The sequence below is a fragment of the Prionailurus viverrinus genome, unplaced genomic scaffold, assembly GCF_022837055.1.
Source record: "Prionailurus viverrinus isolate Anna unplaced genomic scaffold, UM_Priviv_1.0 scaffold_33, whole genome shotgun sequence".
Taxonomy (NCBI): domain Eukaryota; kingdom Metazoa; phylum Chordata; class Mammalia; order Carnivora; family Felidae; genus Prionailurus; species Prionailurus viverrinus.
In genome coordinates, this window is record NW_025927604.1 from 8,450,264 (window position 1) to 8,474,674 (window position 24,411).

The 24,411-nt window shown below is 40.4% G+C and overlaps 1 protein-coding gene across 2 annotated transcripts in view; it reads right to left on the reverse strand.

Annotated features, from left to right (window-relative positions):
* The window catches only part of ROCK2 (Rho associated coiled-coil containing protein kinase 2), a 141,826-nt gene extending 118,638 nt beyond the window's left edge, over nt 1-23,188 (reverse strand). Inside the window, exon 1 of one of the 2 annotated variants that reach the window (XM_047845185.1) lies at nt 22,558-23,187. In XM_047845185.1, the coding sequence (XP_047701141.1) occupies nt 22,558-22,698 (141 nt within the window). In that variant the 5' untranslated portion in view covers nt 22,699-23,187. Of the gene's footprint in view, nt 1-22,557 lie in introns of both variants that reach the window. The other variant, XM_047845184.1, reaches the window with a different exon arrangement.
* Nucleotides 23,189-24,411: the final 1,223 nt, after the last annotated feature.

Below are 24,411 nucleotides of genomic sequence, written 5' to 3' on the forward strand. Positions count from 1 at the left end.
AGGCATCAGGCCTCTCAAGAGTCAGCCAGTGCTGGCAATTAGAAAAGTCTATGTCTAGTGTGTCATAAGACTCATAACTCTTTGGAAGGAGCCAAATGAAGTCTGGATAATTTGTATTGGTTTAAGGCTACAAGCCAAGACTATCAGGCAAAAGTCCCACTGGTTAGGCTTAACCCGTAAGAATTGAGAAAAGCTTGCCATCTACCTTAGTAGAAATCAGTATTTGTCCTTGACCATAAGTAACCCTGTTTGGAGCTGTGCTGTTTCAAAACACCTCGTAGGGTACGATAAAGAAATAAAAATATCTCATTAACCAGATAAGACATTAGACTTAGACTTCAGACTTAATTCCTCGTTTGTAAAATAAAGGGGTGTCCTAGAACCATTACCATTAAGAGCCAACCCTCCCCCCACCTGCAAAAAAGAAGACAGCAAACCTTACATATAGACTCCCAGTTGGAATCAGACAAACCATTTAATAAAGCTTCCTAAACAAATACTAAATGCTACATATAGGCTCTGTGCTAGATAGACACCGGGCAGAGACATAAAGATGATACTACAGAACTACATTTACGTCCAGCCATTACGTCGTGTGCCTTAAACTTACACAGTGCTGTATGTCAATTATTATGTCAAATAAACTAAGAGGGAAAAAAAGAAATTACCTTTAAAACATTTATGCCCCATTGCCTAAAAACTAGTTTTAGTTCCCAAATTTCCAATAAACTGATATCCAATATTTAGAAAAACAATGAATACTACATGGTCACAACCTTATGAGAGCCCATGGTCTGGTATATAAGAGGTAAATAATCATAATACATGATGATTCTAATAACTTACAACAGAGAATATTATGTGGGCAGAGACGAGAAAGAAAATCATTGCCTGGAGTTAGAGAAAGGGAGAAGAATTAGAGAAGACCTCACAGAGAAAATATATTTGAGATGATCTTGAAAAAGAATTACAACTATGACTAACAAGTGCTCGATCTCATTAGTAATCAAATACTGAAATGCATCTTAAAAAACAAAAGGAGCTACTGAGTTTTCACCTATGAGCCTGGCAAATAATGTAAAAGATTCATGATATTCAAGTAGCAAAGATATGGGAATATGTGTATTCTCACTACTATTGAGAGAGTTCAATTTACTTCTAAAAAAGGCAATTGAGATTATTTTGGAATTTTAAATGTGCACATGCTCTAACAATTCCATTTCTAGAAATCTACAGAAATATTCACATATGCACAAAAATACTTAGTGATGTTACTGCAGCAATGTTTACAATAGAAGAACCCAACCTAAATGTCTATTCATAGTGAAACAGTAAAGTAATTATGGCAAATCCGGGAGCACCTGGGTGGCTCAGTCGGTTAAGTGTCCAACTCTTGATTTCAGCTCAGGTCATGATCTCGATCTCATGATTCCATAAGAGCACTCTCTCTAAATAAATAAACTTAAAAAAAATTTTTTTTTAATTTTTTTTTTTAATGTTTATTTATTTTTGAGACAGAGAGAGACAGAGCATGAATGGGGGAGGGTCAGAGAGAGGGAGACACAGGCTCCAGGCTGTGAGCTGGATCTGAAACAGCTGAATCTGAAACAGGCTCCAGGCTCTGAGCTGGCAGCACAGAGCCCGACGCGGGGCTCGAACTCACGGACCGTGAGATCATGACCTGAGCCGAAGTCGGACGCTTAACCGACTGAGCCACCCAGGCGCCCCCAAAAAAATTTTTTAATAAAAAAATATTATGGCAAATCCAGACAATGGAATACTCCTTAAAAGAACTGGATGAATTATAGGTTCTGATTGGATTTACTCTCCAAGTAAATGAAAAAAAGCAAATATGATAGATATGATATAGTTGCATTTTGGTTACCAAAAAAAAAAAAAAAAAAAAACCCATTAAGTATTCATGTTTTTTATATGCAGGAAAAAAAGGAAAATGATATACCATTATACTGTTATAGGCACAAGAAAAGTGACACATTGATGTGTTCTAAAGTAGTTGTTTCAGAGACGCCTGGGGGGGTCACTCGGTTAAGCGGCTGACTTCGGCTCAGGTTATGATCTCACCGTTCCAGTTAGAGCCCTGCATCAGGCCCTGTACTGACAGCTCAGAGCCTGCCTGGAGCCAACTTCAGATTCTGGGTCTCCCTCTCTCTCTCTTCCTCCCCTGCTTTCTCTCTCTCTCTCTCTCTCTCTCTCTCTCTCTCTCCCTCTCAAAAATAAAGATTAAAAAAAATTTTTTTAAGTAGTTGTTTCTGAAGACTGAGATCAAGGAAAAGAGCTAAGAGAGAACTATATTGTATATTCACTTCTGCAATTTTAGTTTTTAAAAGAGGCATGTACTGGGGCACCTGGGTGGCTCAGTCAGTGAGCATCCGACTTTGGCTCAGGTCATGATCTCTCAGCTCATGAGTTCAAGCCCCGTGTCGGGCTCTGTGCTGACAGCTCCAAGCCAGGAGCCCACTTCATGTCTCCCTCTCCCTCTGCCCCTCCTCCGCTCGTGCTCTTTCTTTTTCTCCCAAAAATGAACATTTAAAAATCTAAAAAAAATTAAATACATAAAAGAGGCATGTATTACTTTTGCAATTTTAAAAATGAAGTTTGTTTTGCTTGGTTTTCTGTAAGCAGAGAATGAGAGGGAGCATTCCCATTAGAGACAAAGGCAGAGAGTATAAATAAAAGAACATAGCATATTAAGTCATGGGCAAAAGGATGATTGCCTCTATCTCTGGTCCTGCTCACTCTCTTCCTTTTCACATCTCTGAAGACAGAAGTCTATTTCCCCAAAGCCCATCATCTGTGAGCTAGAAACCCCATCAGGACTTTTCCCTGCTAGAGGCGCCTGACTGGCTCAGTCAGTGGAGCGTGTGACTCTCCATCTCTTAAGTTGTGAGTTTGAGCCCCACACTAGACGCAGAGATTTTTAAAAACAGTCTATGCTGAAGTCTCTCTATTCTAAGAAAAAACACTGAGATATTAAAAAAGTAGAAGCAGATAAAATTCATTTCCTAATTCATAAATGCCACAACAGGGAAAGTATACAATGTATCATTATAACAGTAGCTACTCCCATATAGGTTTCTCCCCATATCCATTTTAATTATACCCAGATGCTATTGTTTTTCCTAGCCTACAGAAATACAAATTCTTATTCCACGAGGTTGGCAAAGAGTTGACAACAGACTTATGTAATAAGACCCTGCTCTGTTAGCCAGACCCACCCCAAAATCAGCTTTGAAAATTACATGACCCAAGGAAATTAAACAGTTACTAATTATAGCAGCCATCAATACAGAATGATAACATATGCTATTATGCTACTTGTATGTATTTTCCCACATGATAAAATTATAATTACCCTGGTATTATTACAGACCAGAATCGGTATCAGAGGTAATACGGCATAATACCTGCAGTTTACATCTTCCAAACCATTCTGCTAGCTGTTCCTAAGCTCACTTTTGTCACTAAAAGTAGGCCAAAAGTTGCTAAATTCAAGCCACAGATAAAAACATCTGGTAAAACCCAAATGTTCTTTTAAGCCTTATTTAAAACACTTTTCCAAGTGAATAATGCAAAGGTTTAAAAATTTTGTCATGACTCTTCCTAGTAGTTATATCCTAGGATTTCTGAAATTTAACATCACTTAAGAACACCAGACTCTGTTTTCACAGTTCAATATCATACCTACTCTAAAAGAATAAACCTTAGCTGAGAAAAATTGACACCTGGAATACAATAAGCCAAAAAATGAATATATGCAAATATTCACCCAATGAAACTAATTATCCTCAGTGAATTAAAAAATAAATATGCTAATTTTTATTCAGTGATTTGATACTTTAGAGAACCTAACATGTGCCAAATAATGTGCTACCATTTTTGGGAAAAACAGGCTAACATCAGGAGACTGACTGTTTGCACATACCTTTCTGAAGACAGTTACAGACATATGCAACTTAGCCTATTTTACAGAGAGTTCATCTGTGTGTAAAAAAAAAAAGCTTAAGTTCGGCACAGTTTACAGAACACTAATACATAGAATTAGCTTCCCACTGAATTTAATCTTCACATCTCCTTGAGAAAGACAGATATAGTCTTATAAATTATCATAGTCAAGAAGATAATTAATAAAACATGTAATTAATTAATACCAGTCTTAGCTCTTCTGACCCCAATCCAGTGTTCTTGCCAATATACCGGTTTCTTTTTCTAAAGAAAACACTTGAAAATTATCAAGGCACTTCCCTTCATTTTTTTCCACTTTTACTACCCTAAATAAACAAACAAAAAATCTTAAGGAAAACAATTAATTTGTTTTTTCATATATTAATACAGGTTAAACTGGATCCATTTTATGAACTTCTTTTAATGGAATTTTGCTTACAAAAACTCATCTGCAATAAGCATGCTACTTTTCAGATTCTTACACTTTCATTTCACATATTTGTTATAACTTGAACCAGACTGGACGATTCTGTTTATAAGAGGAAAAAAAAGCAGCACAGTAAAATATTATGCCAGCAACTTACATTCTCCACATAATCTTAAAAGATTAACTTACCTATGATAAAAGTTATAAAAATCCCCTCATACCAACTTTCCTCCAAAAATTGAGTAATTAACTTGTTAAAAACGTATTCAGTGTCTTACTTATGGCCTCCCTCTGTAGGAAATATCATATGCCAATTTTTACTAGAGTTTCCTTTTATTCGTTCTAAATTTAGTTTTATTTGTATCATCCCTTGTTCTATTCTGGAAATGTCTTCAATATGGAAAGCCTGTTTTCAGTAATGCCCTCAAAATTTTTAATTTTACAGCTTCTCCTTTTTAACAAAAATATATGCTTTTACAGAAAAAAAAATTTGCATAAATTGTCTTTCAGAACTACCAGCAAAATCCTTTGAGTGAGCTTTCTCATTCTTTTATAATGTAAACATCTTGCTTTTATGACTAAATTCTTGTTTAGCCAGAATATAAAAACATTAACAAAACACAGTCCTATTTTAATTTTAACTGTTGTAATCATGAAATATATATTCCATAGCTATAACTGAATTAATGCCTCAGAATGCTTCAGCATGGACATGATATCACAAATCATGAAGTCTAAAATTAAACTGCATTTTGCTAACTTTTTAGAAATGTTGGAACATCGTGTGCAACACTGAGGTATTATGGATTAGGATTCTAATGACCAGATTGCAAAATGTTTCTAAATTTGAAAAAATACTTCCAATGAAATGTTAATAAGTCAGTCACATGTAGGAAACATTTTTTTTTTAAGATTTTAAAGTAATCTCTACACCCAACATGGGGCTGGAACCAACAACCCCGAAATCAAAAGCCCCCCCACTCCACTGAGTAAGCCAGCCAGGTGCCCCACATATAACAAACTTTTAAAGATAACTAAAGTATATTAGTCAGTGAAAGAAGGACCACCCAGTTGCAGATTTGTTTCACATTTTAGTTATCTTATTCACTAATAATTTGGAAAGGATGGACAGATTTTAAAGTATAAACTGCCACAAATCTTTAGAGCTTTAAAGATACTATATGTCACTCTATAGTCTCATAAATATTAATTAATATTGCCTTGACCACCAGAGTGTACAATCTTATTAACTACAAGATAGAATCTATAAAAAGTGAGCTGCTAAAGATTTCAAATACTAAAAGAAAAAAACAAAAATCACAACTGCCATTCCTCTAATAGCTATAACTATAACAAAAATCAGTAAATGTAAATTTTCAAATTTCTAAAATACCTACATACTCCTTAACCACAAAATTAAAATAGACACACAAGAGGAAGTCTGATATAGAATGCTGAAGAGAATGAAAAATATGTACAACTTATCCACTATGTATGAATTGTCTGGTTTTCTCTAATTTTCAATGATGTGAAGAGACAGAACTGCAAAGAATGTGCAGTCAAAAAATCTAAACAGGAACATGTTAACACGAATGTTACATAATGTAACCAATAACCTGAAGGCTGCTCTGAAAATGAAATTTCAAAATAGTTTAATATAAAGACTTTGAATATTTTATAGCATTTTATTTTTTGCTTGCTTTTAAAGGGACCATAAAATAATTTTTGTATGCTTTTACTAATTTTTAAACACAGGCACATTCACAGATACACATACCATGCTGTTTTAGGTGCTATGCTCTGAAGGACCATACATTTCTAGTGAAATTTTCCTTCTGAATAAAATCACTGTCAGTGATTAAACAGGCTGCCACTATTTTCCCTGTTGCCATTTATTAAATGTGAAACATCAAAATTATGTATTTTCCAGGCCAATCAATAAGTCTCTGTAGACTACATTTCTCATGAAAGGGTATGATGCAATAACATTCCTACATTGTAATTTTATACAATGTATGTTTTACCACAATAAAAATTGTTTTTCATTTCTATTTGGTCTATCTTGTCTGATTCTCCCTTCAGAAAAGCTCAGCAAAGCAATTAAATTTCCTTCTAAAATAAGAAAAAGAAAAACCTTGGTCTGACTCCTACGGAGCCCTAAAAGAAGACAGAAAATGTGATGACCCTTGATATTTCAGAAAATGTGGCATCCCTCCATTCACCAGCCTTTTCCACGTATACAATTCTGTGAGCCAAAGAGATCTGGATTATTTGGTTTTGGTTTTGTCAAGTCAGTAAAAGCAGCAACACCTACAAGTTTCTCAAACTTTGATCTGCAGATTACCCTGCACTGAATCACCTGAGATGCTTTTTAATTGCAAATCCCTGCCCCCACCACAGGCCAATCTAAATCAGAGGATCTGACACCATTTCTACCAAGTACTCAGGGTGTGATTCTGACGTCCATCAGATAATTCTGACTTTCTAGCTTTATCCAAAAAATAAAGGAAGAAAAAGAAATAAGTATTCTCCTTTTCTCAGACACATTTTGGACCCAAGTGCCCTCTGTGCCAATCTTTAAATTTCAATATTGCACCTCTCAGCTCAGTGGTTCCCGCTCTTCTCTGCACTTGAGAATCACCTGTGGAACTTTTAAAACTCCTGGTATCTCCAGGTCACATTACATACCTATTACATTAGAATGTCTGGGGGGATGGAAGCCAGACATCAGTAATTTTTTTTAAGTTTATTTATTCATTTTAGGGGGGAGAGACAGGGGCGCCCGGGGCACTCAGTCGGTTAAGCGTCCGACTTCGGCTCAGGTCACGATCTCGTGGTCCGTGAGTTCAAGCCCCGCGTCGGGCTCTGTGCTGACGGCTCAGAGCCTGGAGCCTGTTTCAGATTCTGTGTCTCCCTCTCTCTGACCCTCCCCTGTTCATGCTCTGTCTCTCCTGTCTCAAAAATAAATTAAAAACGTTAAAAAAAAAAAATGTAGGGGGGAGAGACTAGGAGGAGCAGGGAGAGAGGGAGAGAGAGAACCCCAAGGAAGCACTGGACTGTCAGCACAGAGCTCGACATGGGGCTTAAACTCACAAACCACGAGACCATGACCTGAACCAAAATCAAGAGTCAGGCGCTCAACAGACTGAGCCATCCAGGCACCCCAGGCATCAATATTTCTAAAGATCTCTAGTTGAGTGCTATGTATAACAAGATTTTTAAACCACTGCCTTAGCTATTGGATTTATCAGATATAAATTAGAAAATGACCCATAAGGGCCAAGACATAAACTGTATTGGTATTAAGTTTTTAAATTTCCAGATACATCTATTTCCTTTTTATTTTAATCCAGTATGAAAATTTTTGTCAATGCATTAAATTAAAGGCTCTTTAAAACTGCTTTTGAAAAAATGTAAGACACACTGTTTCACGTTGATGCAATTAAGATCATGCTATGCATCTAAAGTTCAGAGAAGTTTATCATTATTTCATCTGCACATTAATTTTGGTGATTTTATTTTGAGAAATATCATCATTGAGAAGCCAGCCAAGACAAAGAGTCAAAGTTCATGTCTTAGTTACTTAAAAGCGACTCCAAATGTTCTGTTAACTCCAGACAAATTTTGCTAAATTTAAAATAGCTACAATATGGTTAGATTTTGCATGAACTCTTTCCCTAATTTCTGACTTGATATCTAATTTCTCTGAAAGAAAATAAGAAGTTTGATATATTGGGGTGACTGGGTGGCTCAGTCAGTTGGGCATCCAACTTCGGCTCAGGTCATGATCTCGCAGTTTGTGAGTTTGAGCCCCGCGTTGGGCTCTGTGCTGACAGCTTGGAGCCTGGAGCCTGCTTCAGATTCTGTGTCTCCCTCTCTCTCTGCCCCTTCCCCCTTCATGCTCTGTCTCTCAAAAATGAATAAACATTAAAAAAAATTTTTAAAAAAGAAGTAGGACATATTTTCCTCTCATCTTCACTAATTCCAATATATGCTGATTGTATGATCGATTAGTGGCCCTTAAAAAAAATCTAATGATTCATACAAAAAAAATTTTTTAATCTGACTCTTTCAACACAGGCAAACTGGCCAATCACAACACATCATTTTTAACCATTCAACTTCAACTTGAACATCATCCACTATGCAATACAATAAAATATGGCCATATAATGTATATAAAAGTTCCAAATACTACAAACTATAACTCTGTAAGTTATCCCAAAACAGTAAAATTTTTCAAAATCATACTGATGTTACACATTTGATACCTGAAATATTTTTGCAAGGGTTTCAATATGTACACATTTCACTACATCTTTCAGGCCTCAGAGCTCATGGCAGTGCACTTTCCTTTTAGAAAAATAATTATCACTACAATCAAAATTTTAAAAATTCATGCTTAATAAATTAAAGCATCTTAAATACTAGAAGAATTCTTTCCTAAATTTTCCTTTCTGCTCAAAAAAGTCCCATTTGGAATTATCTTTAATAAAAACTCAAAAAATACAATCTAAACTAACAACTTCTATTTCAATAAGCATACTTCTAGTACAACCTCTAAAGGAATCATACAGGGCAAACTGTAGGGTCATATCCTGACACAGAATGCACAAATATGGCAGCTCCTTTTACATCTGAAAAGAACTCTCTTGGTTCAATTCCAAAACTCTGTTCATTATTTAATCCCACAAGTCAATAGCCAATGCCACCTATGAACAAAAAAGAAGTAACATTTGTATCTGTATGTTAAATCAGAGGGGTACTGAAAGTATAAGCCAATAGTGAAGTGGAACACATAGTGTTTAAAACACTTTCTGGGGAGCCTGGGTGGCTAAGTCGGTTGAGCGTCTGACTCCGGCTCAGGTCATGATCTCATAGTCAGTGAGTTCAAGTCCCGCATCAGGCTTGGTGCTGACAGCTCAGAGCCTGGACCTGCTTCGGATTCTGTGTCTCCTTCTCTCTCTGCCCCTCCCCCACTTGTGTTGTGTCTCTGTCTCTCAAAAATAAATAAATGTAAAAAATAAAATAAATTAAAGAAAATTAAAACACTATCATAGGAATCAACTTACAAAATTAAAAGTACGAATTGTTTTTTACTTGTTAATGTTTATTTGTTTTTGAGAGACAGAGCATGAGCAGGGGAGGGGGCAGAAGAGAGAGGGAGGCACAGAACACAAAGCGGGCTCCATGCTCTGAGTTGTCAGCATAGAGCCCAAAGCGGAGGTCAATCTCACAAACTGTCAGATCATGACCTGAGCCAAAGTCAGGTGCTCAACCAAGTGAGCCACCCAGGATCCCCAAGAATTTTTTGTTTTTATGTAAAACAGAAAAGTTTATAAAGATGAATGTTGGGTCAATATGAGAGAAACCAGTTTATAAGCTTACTCAAGACGTTCAAAATAATCCAAAAAAAAAAAAAAAACAAAACGAAAAAGAAAATATCAGCACAAAACAGAATGAAGAAGCAATCAAAGGCCATACATTTAAGTCAGAAGTACTTCAACTTGATCTGTAGCTTAGAAATAACTCAACTAGTAGAGACTTCACTACCATTATCAGGGCCTATACAGCTCAGCAAGACTCATTCATTACTTGGAAGCAAAAGGTACCACAACAAGGTTTAAAAAAAAAAAAAATGCTGAGTATTAATTGGGCCTTTCAGGTGGAAACACTAGCCAGCAGGATAATTCCACCTATAAAGGGCTCTGATCTATATCTATTTGTTTCTATTTATAAACACTGAAATTGGTCTGGGGGATGCGAAATGAAACTCCTTTTACTAGACTCATGATACCTTGGTAAAAAATTAAAAAACAAAATTAACAAGCACATGAAGTAGTGCTCAGCATCATTTATCATTAGTAAATAAAATGCACTATCATAGTTACTGGTTATCACAAAGATAGGCAATGCCAGGCATTCTCTGAACATGTGGAGAAACTAGAACCCTCATACATTGTCGGTAGGAATGGAAAACTGTACAGCCACTTTGTACAGTTGCTTAAGAGTTTAAGCATTAAGAGGGGCGTCTGGGTGGCTCAGTCAGTTAAGCATCCAACTCTTGATTTGGGCTCGTGGCATGATGTGGCAGCTCCGGAGTTTGAGCCCTGCATCGGGCTCTGCATTGACAGTGCAGAGCCTGCTAGGGATTCTCTCTCTCCCTCTTTCTCTGCCCCTGTCCTGCTTGTTCAAGCTCCCTCTCTCTCTCAAAATAAATAAATAAACTTAAAAAAAAAAAAAAGTCAAGCATAAAAGAAGAAAAAAGGAAAAAGTTAAGCATAAACTATATATATATAGTGTGTATATATATATAAGCATACTATATGACCTAGCAATCCAACTCATTAAAATCTAGCCAAGAGAAATAAAAACACGTGTCTACACATATGGTGAATTCATAAACAAAATATGGTATATCTATACAATGGAATATTAGTCAGCAATTAAAAAGAACAAATTACTGGGGCACCTGGGTGGCTTCCTCTCTCTGCCCCTCCCTCAAAATAAATAAACTTAAAAAAAAAAAAGACCAAAATACTAATACATGCTACAACACAGAAGAACTTCAAAAATGTTATGCTAAGTGGAAGAAGTCAGAATAAATGACTGCATATTGTATGACTCCACTTGTATGGACTTTCCAAAAAAGAAAAACTTACAGACACAGAAAACAAATCAGTGGCTGCCTTCCCTGGGAGTAAGGACGGACTGTAAACATGCTCAAGGAAATTTTGGGGGGTTAATGAAAATGGATTGTGATGTTTGCACAACACTATAAATTTACTGAAAATCAGTAGTACGTTGTATACTTACAAATGAGTGAATTTTAAACTATGTAAATTATACCTCAATAAAAAGAACTAACAAATCTAGTAAACATGATACCTATGTTCAACACCTGCTGACCACTCTCAACTGCCAGACTTATATTTCACAGCTTATTCTAAGGGCAAAGAAGAGATTGAAATACGTTTATCAACTGCACTACATCTACAGCTTGTAGTTATCATTCAACCAACAATAATCAAGGACTTACTACAAGCAAGATACTGTGTATTGCTCTCCTTTGCTAAATGACGGCCACCTTTAGACATAGAAGAAAAACCATACTCTACACTGTCTTTTTTTCTACAGCTGTTTTAAATACAGTGCAAAGGGAACAATAAAAATCAAGCATTTGGGTTTACTGAAGGATGGATTATTACAAACAATAAACTTTTTTTTTAATGTTTATTTATTTTTGAGAGAGACAGAGACAAAGCACGAGCAGGGGAGGGTCAGAGAGAGAGGGAGACACAGAATCCGAAGCAGACTCCAGGCTCTGAGCTGTCAGCACAGAGCCCGACACAGGGCCTGAACTCACGAACTGTGAGAACCTGACCTGAGCCCGAAGTCAGTTGCTCAACTGACTGAGCCACCCAGGCACCCCCCACTGTGAACACACTCACCATCATTTCATCTGCTCTTACTCATGAAGCACTGCTTCAACGCAGGCATCACCTAGGTAGGTAAGAAGGAACTGGATATATTTTACCAGAAGAAAAGTTAGGGGTTAGGGGAAACAGAAGAAACATAATAAATGATAAAGGCTAGGCAGCCCACACGAAGTGTCTTTAACTTCACCTAATACACTGAGTAAAATCAGCTAAATCCTTTCCAAAACAAATTGTTTCACCACGATCCAGAAAATGTCCAATCATTATTCACTTTTCCTGCTTGACCTCCAATTCTACCATTTAAATTTATCCTCTTTGCATATACAGATGTTTACTTATCCTCTTTCCTATAAATTGTAAGAAATAAGTGATAGGAACACATAACAATGTTTATTTAGGGAATACTTTAATATTTCTTTAAGCAGGGATATATTTCTACAGGTTATCACTCCTGTTACTTAAAAGAAAACTGTTAGTTCATTCAACAAATATTTACAGGGCACAACAACAGGAAGACAAAAAAGACACATGTCCTAAAAGAGCTTATATTCTGTTCACTAAGTAAACTCAAAAACCAGGAAATATATAAGAAAACACTTAGTGGGTGCCTGGGTTGCTCAATCGGTTAAGCCTCGGACTTCAGCTCAGGTGATGATCTCACAGTTGGTGAGTTCAGGCCCCACATCGGGCTCCCTGCTATCAGCACAGAGCCTAATTTGGATTCTCTGCGCGCCCCTCCACACCCGCCTCTCCCTGGCTTGCACTTTCTATCTCTCAAAAATAAACATTAAAAAAAAAAAAAAAAAGACAACACTTGGTATATTAAGCATTCCTTATTATAATCATACAGGTAATTAAGATAATGCCAACCCTGTTCTCCTGTTTCCATCTAAGGTACTGCTGGAGGAGGCTCTGCTATTCATCTGCATGGCATTTAAAACCACCCCTAACAACAAAGTGTTAAAAATTCACTCCAAACCTATCATCTCTTGAAAATAAAGAAAGTTTCTATCAGTTGCTTTATAACTAAAAAAGCCTAAACTCTCAAAGAATAAAGGAAATCAGATATTGAATAAGTCATCAATTAACTATAACAAAAAATTATAAAGCACCTCAGATATCTGAACAAACAACTCCTACCTTACCAAAATGAAGCAACAAACCATAAAATCATTCTTGGAATTAGAGAAACGTTCCCCCAAAATATTATCAAAGATGAACCAAAAATGAATCTCAGTATTTCCTTTTTGCCTCTCTCTATCTCTCTCTCTCTCTCTCTCACACACACACACACACACACACACACACACACAGAGAAAGAAAGAGTGAGCAAGGGGGGAGGGGAGAGAGAGAAAACACAATAAATGCTAACTATTATGATCCAAATGCTTTCCAAAAAGATGAACAAGGGTCATCTGGGACAGCCAGTTGCAGAATTTACACATATATCTCCATGATTCAATCATATTTTTAAAGAAAAAAAGTAGATGAAAGGGAAGAGTAACTACAATCAAGGATAAAGAGGAGATAGTTTTAGTAGAGTCCCAAATGCCACCATGATTTCACAATTTAAATATTAAGCTCCAAATAATAGGCTAACTTGCCAATGGAAAATGTTATTTTGTGGGTTTTTTCTCAAAAGCCGTAAGCTGCCCTAAAAGTCATCCACATTCTCTTCACCAGTAACCTTTATCACTAACAGCTTATAGATATATTTTTTGAAAGTTAGCACAGAACAGGATTTTTAAGTATAGTTCTGCAGTAGTATTCCATAAAAAAACTCAAGACACCCAAATGAAAACCAAATCTATAATCATTACCCTCTCTCTTCTCCCAAGCACCACTCTCCAACTAGACAGTGATTAAGACAAGAATACAAAGATATAGGGGCACCTGAGTGGCTCAGTGGGTTAAGCATCTCTCTTGATTTAGGCTCAGGTCATGATCTCGAGGTTGTGATATTGAGCCCCGCGTCCAGCTCTGTGCTGAAGGAGGAACCTACTAGCGATTCTCTCCTCTCTCTGCCCTCCCCTGCTCATGCTCTCTCCGTCTCTCTCAAAATAAATAAACTTTTAAAAGTAAAAGGAATACATACAGAGATATAACCAAAGGCTTCTAATTATTATTTGGGGAGCTCTAATACTTAGACAAACCTCCTGATAAAATCTTTGTACCCCTATTTCACAGTTTCCAACAGAATTCCAAACGTAATAAACATAAAATCATTAGAGTACTAAAAGAAAATTGAGGTATATGATACCATAATCTTGATGATGGAGGATGTCCTAAACATAACATTTAAGTCAGAAATCAGTCTTTAGTGAGAAGATTGATAAATTTGACTATACAAAAGGTTCTATTATTAAGTGTAAAAAAAAATGGCAAAGCACATGTACAATGTAATTCTACTTTTTTTATACTTTAATTTTTCAGACAGATTATACCAAAATGTTAATTTAACTCTACGTGGGGAGACTATATATGTTATTTGAATTTATACCTTTATTTCCTAAGCTTTTTACAATAAGAACATGATTTTTATAATTAAAAAAATTTACATCTTTCTTCCCTTCAAAAAAATAAAATCTAGGTTTTTCAGCCATGGCTGTCTGCCCATTTCCTTCAGGTAAAAAGATTAAAACTAAAAAATAAATAAACTGAGCATGGGTTAAATAACAGAACCCACAAATGAATAGAGCATGAGTTAAATGACATAACTGTATCTAACAATTTAATGTAGTTACTAAGCAGTAGAGAGACAAATAAAAAATCCACCTATCAGCATATTCATTTTCGACAAAGGCACCAAACCCATCCAATGAGAAAAGTATTTATTAAAAATTGGTGAATTTGGTGGTGACTATAGTTAACAATACTGTATTGTATACTTGAAAGTTGCTACTAAAAAAATCTTAAATATTCTCACACTAACAAAAATAGCAGCAACCACATGGTAAATATGTGAGGTGAAGGATGTGTTAAGTAACCTCACTGTGGTGAACATTTGGTAAAATATACATGTGTCAACCGTACACCTTAAACTTATACAATGTTATATGTTATGTATCAATAAAACTGGAAAAAAATGGTACAAGATAATCTAAACAACTGGATATGGGAAATATGGGGGGGAGGGGTGAACCTTGACCCCTAACTCACACCATACACTAAAACTGGCTTCACATGTATCCTAGACCTAAACATAAAAGTTAAAATTATAAAACTTTCAGAAGAAAGCAAAAGAGAATATCTTTGTAACAGGGGGAGAGCAAGCCTCTTAGGCAGGAAAGGCAATAATCATAAAAAATTGACTGAAACAAAACTAACAAACAAAAAAAACATGCCATAGACTAGGGGAAAAATTGGCAAAACATATTTGAGAAAGAACTGTATATAGGACACATAAGAACTTGTGTAACTCAATAATAAAAATAAAGGGGAAAACCCCAAATTTTTTTAATGTTTACTTCATTTATTTTGAGAGTGTGGGGGAGAAGGGCAGAGAGAAAGAAAGGGAGAAAGACAGAATCACAAGCAGGCTCCAGCTGTCAGCGCAGAGCCCAACATCGGGCTCAATCCCACAAACCGTGAGATGGTGACCTGAGCCAAAATCAAAAGTCAACGTTTACCCAACTAAGCCACCCAGGCTCCCTAAGAACCCAAATTTTTTAAATGAGCAAAAATTTGAACAAATATTTCACAAAGGAAGGTACACAAATGGCCAGTAAGTGCCTGAAAAAGTATTATCATTAGTTATCAGAGAAATGCAAATTAAAATCACACCAAGATACCACTACCCACCCACAAAGTGGCTAAAATTTAAAAATCTCAGTGTTGGGGCACCTGGGTGTCTCAGCTGGTTAAGTGCCTGACTTTGGCCCAGGTCATGATCTCACAATTCGTGGGTTCAATCCCCACTTTGGGCTCTGTGCTCACAGCTTAGAGCCTGGAGCCTGCTTCAGATTCTGTGTCTCTCTCCCCCTCTGCCCTTCCCCTGCTCATGCTCTGTCTCAAGAATAAACAAACATTTAAAAAATAAAGTAAAATAAAGTAAAATAAAATAAAAATAAAATAAAATAAAATGAAATGAAATAAAATGAAATAAAATAAAATAAAATAAAATTCAGTGTTGAGGAGGAACTGGAATGCTCATTCACTGTTGTGGGAATGTAAAATTATATGACCACTTTGGAAAGGCATCTGGAAGCTTTTTTTTTTTTTCTTAAGATTTTATTTTTAAATAATCTCTACAGCAGCCAGCCAGGCGCCCCAGTCTGGCAGTTCTTAAAAATTACATATACACCTACCTCTAGCAGCTCTTAAAAATTAAACACACACCTATCTATCCTATGACCTAGCAAATCCAATACTAGGTATTTACCCAAAAGAAATGAAAACATGTCCTCATACAGACTTAATATAAGATTGTTCTTAGCAAGCTTTATTAACAGTCAAAGTACACTGAGATACCTGGGTAGCTTAGTCAGGTAAGTATCTGACTCTTGACTTCAGCTCAGATCATGATCTCACGGTTTGAGAGTTTGAGCCCCCACGTCAGACTCCCATACTGGTGGCACGGAGCCTGCTTGGGATTCTCTCTCTCCCTCTCTGCACCTCCACTACTTGTGCTCTCTTTCAAAATAAATAAATAAACTTAAAAAAAAAAAAAAAAGCCTAAGTATATTATATATACTAGCCAAAAACTGAAAACAGCCCAAATATCTATTAACAGGAAATGGCTAAAAGACTATGGTTTATACATATAATGGAATACTGCTCTCAGTCCTAAGAAAGGAATAAACTGTTGATATACACAATAACATGGCTAAATCTCAACAACTACGCTGAGCTAAATAAAATAAGCCAGATACAAAAGAGTACACGCTACATAGGATTCCATTTATATGACGTTCTACAAGAGGCTAAAGTAATCTTTAGTAGGAAAAAAAATCAGAAGAGTGATAGAATCTAAGGGAATGGGATGTGGAATTAGCTGAAAAGCCATATAAGGAAGATTTCTGGGTTAGTAACAATGTTCTGTATCTTGATAAGGATTTGTATTACACAGGTGTGTACATTTGTCAAAAGTCATCAATAGTACGCTTAAGATCTGTGCATTTCATTGTATGTAAATTTAATCTTTAAAAAGCTTAAATAAATATTGAGCTCTACTCAACGGAATGCACGCTAGGGGCCCCTGGCTGGCTCAGCGGGGAGAGCGTGCGTACACCTTAATCTTGAGGTCGTTAGTACAAGCCTCACGTTGTGGGGGAGACTGTACTTTAAAAAAAATTTTAACTTATTCAGGGGCACCTGCGTGACTGAGTCAGTTAAGCGTCTGACTCTAGGTCTCAGCTCAGGTCTTAATCTCAGGGTGGTGAGTTCAAGCCCCATGCTGGGTTCCATGCTGGGCACAAAGCCAACTGGAAGGATGGAAGGAAGGAAGGAAGGAAGGAAGGAAGGAAGGAAGGAAGGAAGGAAGGAAGGAAGGAAAAGAAAAAGAAAGAAAGAGAAAGAGAAAGAAATGCATGCTGAGGTATTTAAAAGACAAGCATACTGATAGCTACAACTTAAATGAATCAAAAACAAAAAAACGTACTGATGGATGGATAAAGGATAAACGTACTGATAGATGTAATAAAGCAAATACAGCTAAATATTAATTAGTTGGAAAGTATACAGATGTTCACTATCAATTCTTTCAACTTTACTATACTTTGAAATTTTCCATAATAAAATGTTGGGGAGAAATTTTAACTCTGCCCATTACTTTGTTATGTTGCAAATAGCGTATCTGAAAACCCAACAAAGTCCACTCCTAAATATATACCCTAGCCTACAGATAGCCTAGTCCTTCACACGGACTCCAGTGATGTTCACAGCAACAACGTCCATAACAGTAGAAAAGAAAAGAATAACAATCTAAATATCCATCAAATAGAGCGGAGCACTGAAGACTGGTTTCTGTAGCACTGAAATGAATAAACCACATTGTGGGTGCATCTTAGAAATAAAACTTTTGACTGGAAAAAGCAAGTCACAAAAGAACACACTACATACGTTTTAACTTTTTTTAAATGTTAAAGAAATAAGTAAAGCTAAACAGTACTGTTTAGGGGAATATACAAATGTAATTTACAAAATAAAGCAAAGAAAGAATACAAAAATGCCAAGGTAATAGGAGAGGACGCAGAAAGACTGATGAAGCAGCAGCAACACCCAAACACAGTAACTTCAAAATGCTAGTGTTCTGTTCATCCAATTGGGCAGTGACTTCATGGATGTTTGTATTTTATGCTTCATAATTCATATTTGCGCTCTATATTCTCTTAATGTTTAGAATATTTCAGAATTCAAAATGGGAAAAGAGAACTATGAGCTCATGACTCAACCAAAACAACTTAGGTTTCAAGATAATTACTCACAATTTCTTTACAACTACAGTATTTAAAACATATAGAAGTCTACATTACCCTTATATTAGGGCAAGATGTTTCCAAATTCAGAATATTTTAGATTTCAGAATGGTAATAGAGTACATATACCATATACACTACATTCCTGAAAACCCTCTTTTGAGTCTACAGTAGTACCCTGAAATCAAACACATTAGTGTTTCCCCAAGGAAAGCTATTCCTACTTACACCAAGAGGGACAAACTGATTATAAATATTCTCAGATCAGATCTGGTCAGATGTTATCATCACGTAAGTTTTACCAAAAACTTGGTTTTGAGAGTTCTTTACATATAGCAAATTGTGGGTGAGGGACTGTGAATCTGTACTTTCAAAGACACTCAACTTCACCTAAACAGCAAATGCCATAAATTACTTTTTGAAACCTCTCCAGCCAATTCATTTTCTTTAATAATCATAAAAATGCAAGTTTTTTTAAATTTTTTTAAGTTTATTTATTTTTGAGAGCGAGCGAGTGAGAGAGAGAGAGAGAAAGCACACAGGCATGGGAGGGGCAAAGAGAGAGAAAGACAGAATCTAAAGCAGGCTCAGGCCTCTGAGCTGTCAGCGCAGAGCCTGATGACATCATGACCTGAGCCGAAGACGGATGCTTAACCAACTGAGCCACCCAGGCGCCCCAAAAGAGCAAGTTTTAAAGTAAAGTAATCCCATTGATGCTAAAGATGCCCAATTTTTATTTCACAAAGAAGAACGTGTATAAAACAATTTTTCAATTTTTATTTCACTTCACTTTTATATCTTTATGGTAGTTGCACTTATTACACAGTGGGGAAAAAATACACATAAAATTCTACTATAATTAGGTCGATAACCAGTACTAAGCTGAAATCTAAGCACTGCGGTAAATATTTTCATACAGTTTACCAGTATAATGAAATCAATCAAGTAAAGCATTTTGTATTCTAAGTCACTCAAGTTCATAAATAAAATTTTAATCGCCTTTCCCCATCAGCACGAGTCTTCCGTAAGTTTACTCAAGCCTGAATCCTACAGGTTATTATAACCATCCACTCTTTTAAAGAATAAAACACATCAAAACCCAAAAGCAGAGCTTGGGAAAGACATCTTTCCAACTGCACCTGGCTGGCTCAGTTGGTAGATCTTGAGGTTATGGGTTTGAGCCCCACACTGGGTATAAAGATTACAAACTAAACTAAACTCTCTCCAGCACAACGCTAAAGTACAATTCTTTTTAGCAGATTATTTGGGAAAACAGTATGAGAAGCTGAGTCCTAACAACAAAACATGGGTGTTTACCAAAAAGTTTCAAACACTACAAAAGCACACCACCGAAATCCCTCCCCTCCAAAAAAAGTATTACAGAAACAAACCTCTCTCAAAACTCTATTTTTAAATAATACCAAGCAGCCCACAACCTGCAAACACAAAAGGGATATACTCTCTTCAGATTAATTTAAGGACCCATGTAGTAAAGCAAGGAGCCTCTGTAGAGAAAACTTAGCCTTTTAACACTGACGTGCACTTAGAATCCACCTTTATCTATGCTTGATGATTGCTAGCACTTCTCTGATGGCAAATTCAGATTATAATGCTGCTTACTGAAAATTATATAGCAAGGAATAGTTGCCAATAAAATCATTTTCCTTTTCAAAGGAAATTTAAAGCAATTAACTGTGCTAAAGGCAAGCACAAGTGAGCTAAATTTAACGAGCACAACTAGGCACCAAGCACTGAGTTAAGCGCTTTGCGTGTACTCTCACGTAACATTTTTTCCTACAGATTTTACCCTCTAAGAATAATTATACAGTAACTTCTGGTGTATTGCATCTCCATACTTTTGTCATCTTAGTACGTGACTTTAAATGGTGCTCTCCGAACTCCTGAAGGAAGTAACTAAGACCCACGCTGTGTTCTTAAGTTTTTTCCTCTGTTAAAGAAAAAAATACTCGTTTTCTATAATAAAACCAAAAGAAATGCCGTATTCGGTGAAACAACAATCAACGGTGACACGCAGGCTGCAACCCAACCATTCTATCATGAGTATTTCAAGAAGTATGTTTTTATAACGCTCTTGTAAAGATTAATTCATTGAGTTTCTGTCTAGAAGGATAAAAAAATTCCTGGAAATGAATGGAGTAGTGGTGACGGCTGTACGACAACGTGAGTGTAATTAATGCCACAGAACCGTACACTTAAAAATGGTTAAAATGGTAAATTTTGTGTTACACACACACACAGAAAGACGAACTCATTCTATCTTGCACAATGAAACACACGTAACTTAAAACTAACTACAACACAGTTGAGATTTTTTTTCAGCTCATCAATTCGCAACAGAAGCCCTGCAACCTGGCTCCAAAGAAGAGTAAGGGCCAGTTTTTGGCCTGGTTAGGTTCACTCCAACTCAGAACCACAACACTCAATCAACTGGAACAGCAACAGCAAAACGTGTCCGGCCAGCAGCATCCAACGTCAGCTCTCACACCAACAACACGTCGTCACCTTACTGAAAGCGTCAAGTGTCCCGGCGGGACTGAGCACGCCACCAATGAATGGGCCCAACTGTTTACTAAACATGCGTGACGTTTCACTTTCAAAACCAGCCTTCGTCTTAGTGGTTTAGAAAACACCGTAAGAAATGGAACGCACGAACCCGTCACGGGCAGAAAACAGCTTGGGCTCGGGCTCGGGCTCAAAATAACCTGGAGAGCGAACATCGGTCAAGACCCAAGAAATGACAGTGACGTGCAAAACCTTTCTGTCTGGGGCTGAATACGAACCTGACGAATCCTGGAGGTTCGCGGCGCTATTTTTAACTGAACTTTCTGGCCTTGGGTCAAAGTTTTGCTAGCAAAATACCGCAGCGAAAATGCTGGGAGCGAAGCCCAGAGTCCCTGCTCTGGCGCAGGAAGAGCTATGCCCTTCACGCAACCCCTCCTGCCCCCCGCCGAAGCCGCCCGAAGCCGCCCGAAGCCCGACCAGGGGGGCCGCCGTGCCGGGAAAACACACCCACGGCAGCACACAAAACGCGGCGGAGGCAAGCGCCCAACGCTCGAGCCAGGACGCGGCGCATCGCCGCGTTCTGCCCCCCGCACAGCAAGAGACGCGCTCTTCGGGCAGTTCCTGCACTTTGGCCAAAGTTGAGCACTGAGTCACCCTGCAAAGGGCTCCAGAAACCTCAAAAGATGACCAGTGACTTCGGAAGAAAAGTCAGTTCACCACTGGAAAGGGAGGAGGCACAGTTCTCAGCACACACAGTCGCCCGGTTTCCCGACGCGGGGACTAGAACGGAACGTGGGTTCTGGGCGGGAAGACCCACCGCAGCCGAGCGTCACCCACACAAATGCTGGTCCTCCAGGGCCGATCTAACATCCGGAGCGTCTTTCTCACTTTCTCCGCCTCCCCAGGGTAAAAATCCACACCTCCTTTTCCCACAAAGAGCACACGAACCAAAGCGTCTGAGATACAATCGTCTAACCTAACAAAACAAAAATAAGAAATAAGCAATCCCCCCTCCCCCCACGGTGCATTTCCAGTTGGTAAAAAAAAAAAAAAAAAAAAATACTTCTTCCTTAATCGAGGGCCAGCTAGCGGACTTCACGTGCTTATTCACTTGTATTTTCCGGGCTGTCTTGGGAGACAGACGCAATGAAAAGGACAGATTGATTCTACTCGGCAATGCAGACTGGAGTCTTCGGCTCGGGCTCAACAACCTCGCACAACTAAATCTGCAGAAGTTACAATGCACTAATCGCAACCCTGGAGGTTCAAGGACACCTGAAGCCACACGAAAACTTTAGCGACGCGTTTCAAGGTGGCAGACTGCAGGGAGAACGAGGACAGCTCTTTGTCATCCACCCCAGGTGGGGACTCCCCACAGCGAGAGCATCAGGTTTCGCCTCCCCGGCTCCGACCCCGCGTCCCCACGCAGCACGCCGCTCTTTCAAACTGGCTAGTCCGCTGAATGAAAGAGCAAACCCTGCACCCCCACCTCCCCAAACCGAGAGGGCAGGCGGGAAGGAGAAGAGGGGTGTTCCCCTCCCAAGGCTCCAGGAAAGGGGGCGGCCGCGGGGGACACCGGCGCCGGGAGGTGGAAGGGAGGGAATCAAACGTGGGTCCCTCCTGCTGGAACTTAGTCGCAGGAGTGTCTGGCCTCCGACCCGGGGCCCGGCTGCCGGAAGCTGGGCGGGGTGGGGCGAGACCTCCCTCCCACGGATGGGTGGGCACAGAGGGGGGATCGGAGGCAGGCGCTCGTAGAGCGGGGAGGGCGCCGGGGGCCCCGGCCACCTACCAGCAAGCTCTCCACGTTGATGGGCGAGCGAGGGTCTCGGATCAGCGCCTCCAGCTTCCTCTGGCGGCTCGCGCCCGCCCCGTCCCCCGACACGGCCTCGGGGGCGCCGGGCATTTTCCCCGTCGCCGGGGGCCGGCTCATGCCGCCGCCGCCCGGCCCCGCACTCCCCGCTCCCCCGCGCTCCGGCCCGGGCGCCTCGGGGCCTAGCGCCGCCCCCGAACCGCCGGCCCCGGGCGGGGCTCCGCCAGGGCCCACCGCCCGCCTCTAGCCCCGGCTCCGGGTCTCCGCGCCGGTCCCGGGCCTGGGGCCGTCCGAGGGGCCGCCCGGCCCGGCCGGGAGCGGCGAGGAGCAGACGGCGTCCCCGCCCCTCAGTCAGATTCGCGCCGCCCGGTCCGCTCGTCCGCCGCGGGCTCCCTCAGGACTCCGAGGGCGGGAGCGGGGAAGCGGCGCGGCCACCGCCGGGCCCGGACCGCCCCGCCCTCTGGGGCTCCGGGAGGCTTGAAGCCCGGGCTCAGACAACTACGGCCGCCGCCAGCCCGCCCCCATGCTCGCCGCGGCCGCCTCGGTCCCACAAGCCCGCTCCCCTCGCACACTCCCGCGCGGCGCCCGTCTCCGGCCGCGCGCAGCCGCTACCCACAAGCCCCTCGGGCCGCGGCCGCCGGCGCGCGCCCCCGCTCGCCCCGCCCCGCCGCGCGCGCGCGCGCCGCCGCCCCCGCCCGCCCGCCGGCCTCCGCCTGCCGTCGCCCCTTCGCCTCCATTTTTTTCGCTTCCTCTAGTCCGCGCCGCGTCGCGTTTCTCCTTTTGGAGCCTCCTTCCTTCCCCGCTTCCTCCTCCCCCTCTTTGAGTTCTCCGAGGGTAAACTGCCGGGCGCGCGGTCACCGCCTCACTTGACCCGCCGAGCTGCAGCTGGGGGAGGGGAGAGCGCGCCCGGCGCGGGGGTCTTCCGGCGGCCCAGCTCCCGCCTGCCCCTGCCCCCGAGGGCGACCCCGCGGATTCGGGGGTCGGCCCGCCGCCCCCACCCCACCCCCACCCCCACCGTCCGGTTCCGCCCGGGGGGTCGTGGAGGCTGGAGTTGGGGGGGGGGGGTTGGGCCGGCCCGCCCCCGCTGACTCAGCGCGCAGCTATGCGGGCCTTGCATCACCCGCGCCAAAATAATAGCGACCGCCAGTCGCTGCCCTCGCCTGCAGAGCCGTGCGCTGGCGAGGGGCCTGCCTGGGCCGCGGAGGTTTCAGTGGAAAGGCAGGGGGAGGGTGCGACGGGAGTCGGGAACCGGAATGCTAGTCCTGGGATGGAGGGCCTGGAAGGGTTTTTTCCGCCCCCAGGGCAGAAGTGCTGGAATCCGAAAAGGCTTTGTGCACGTCCCCGGCAGTCTCCCAGCCTGGCCTTAAACACGAATCAGGAAGAGAACAAGAGGGCGATAGAAAACTGCTTCCATCCGCAGGCCTTCTCCAGGTCCTTGCCTTTGGGGGGACGGAAGATGGGTGGTTATAGGGGCCGCTCCCCCGCATTCCTGCCCTCTCGCGGCCCGTGCCATTGGTCAGATCCACCCAGGGCGCAATCTGAAAAATATGTGCCAAGAGCTATAAAATTGTTCATTGAGCCCCTTTGACCCAGTAAACCCATTTAAGGAAATAACGTTTCTAAGGAAATGATCCAAAGGGGAGGGGAGGGGAGAACTTGCATAAAGATGTTTATAGCAGGGCTATTCAGAATGTGCATAATGACTAAAACCTAGAATGGGCCCAATTGTCCAACAATTGGGGAAGAATCCAAGCTCTGTCGCGTTAACAGAAAGAATCCTGGCAGGTATGTTGGATTTATGTCAAGCGCATGAAATTTTGGCAAGTACGTGAA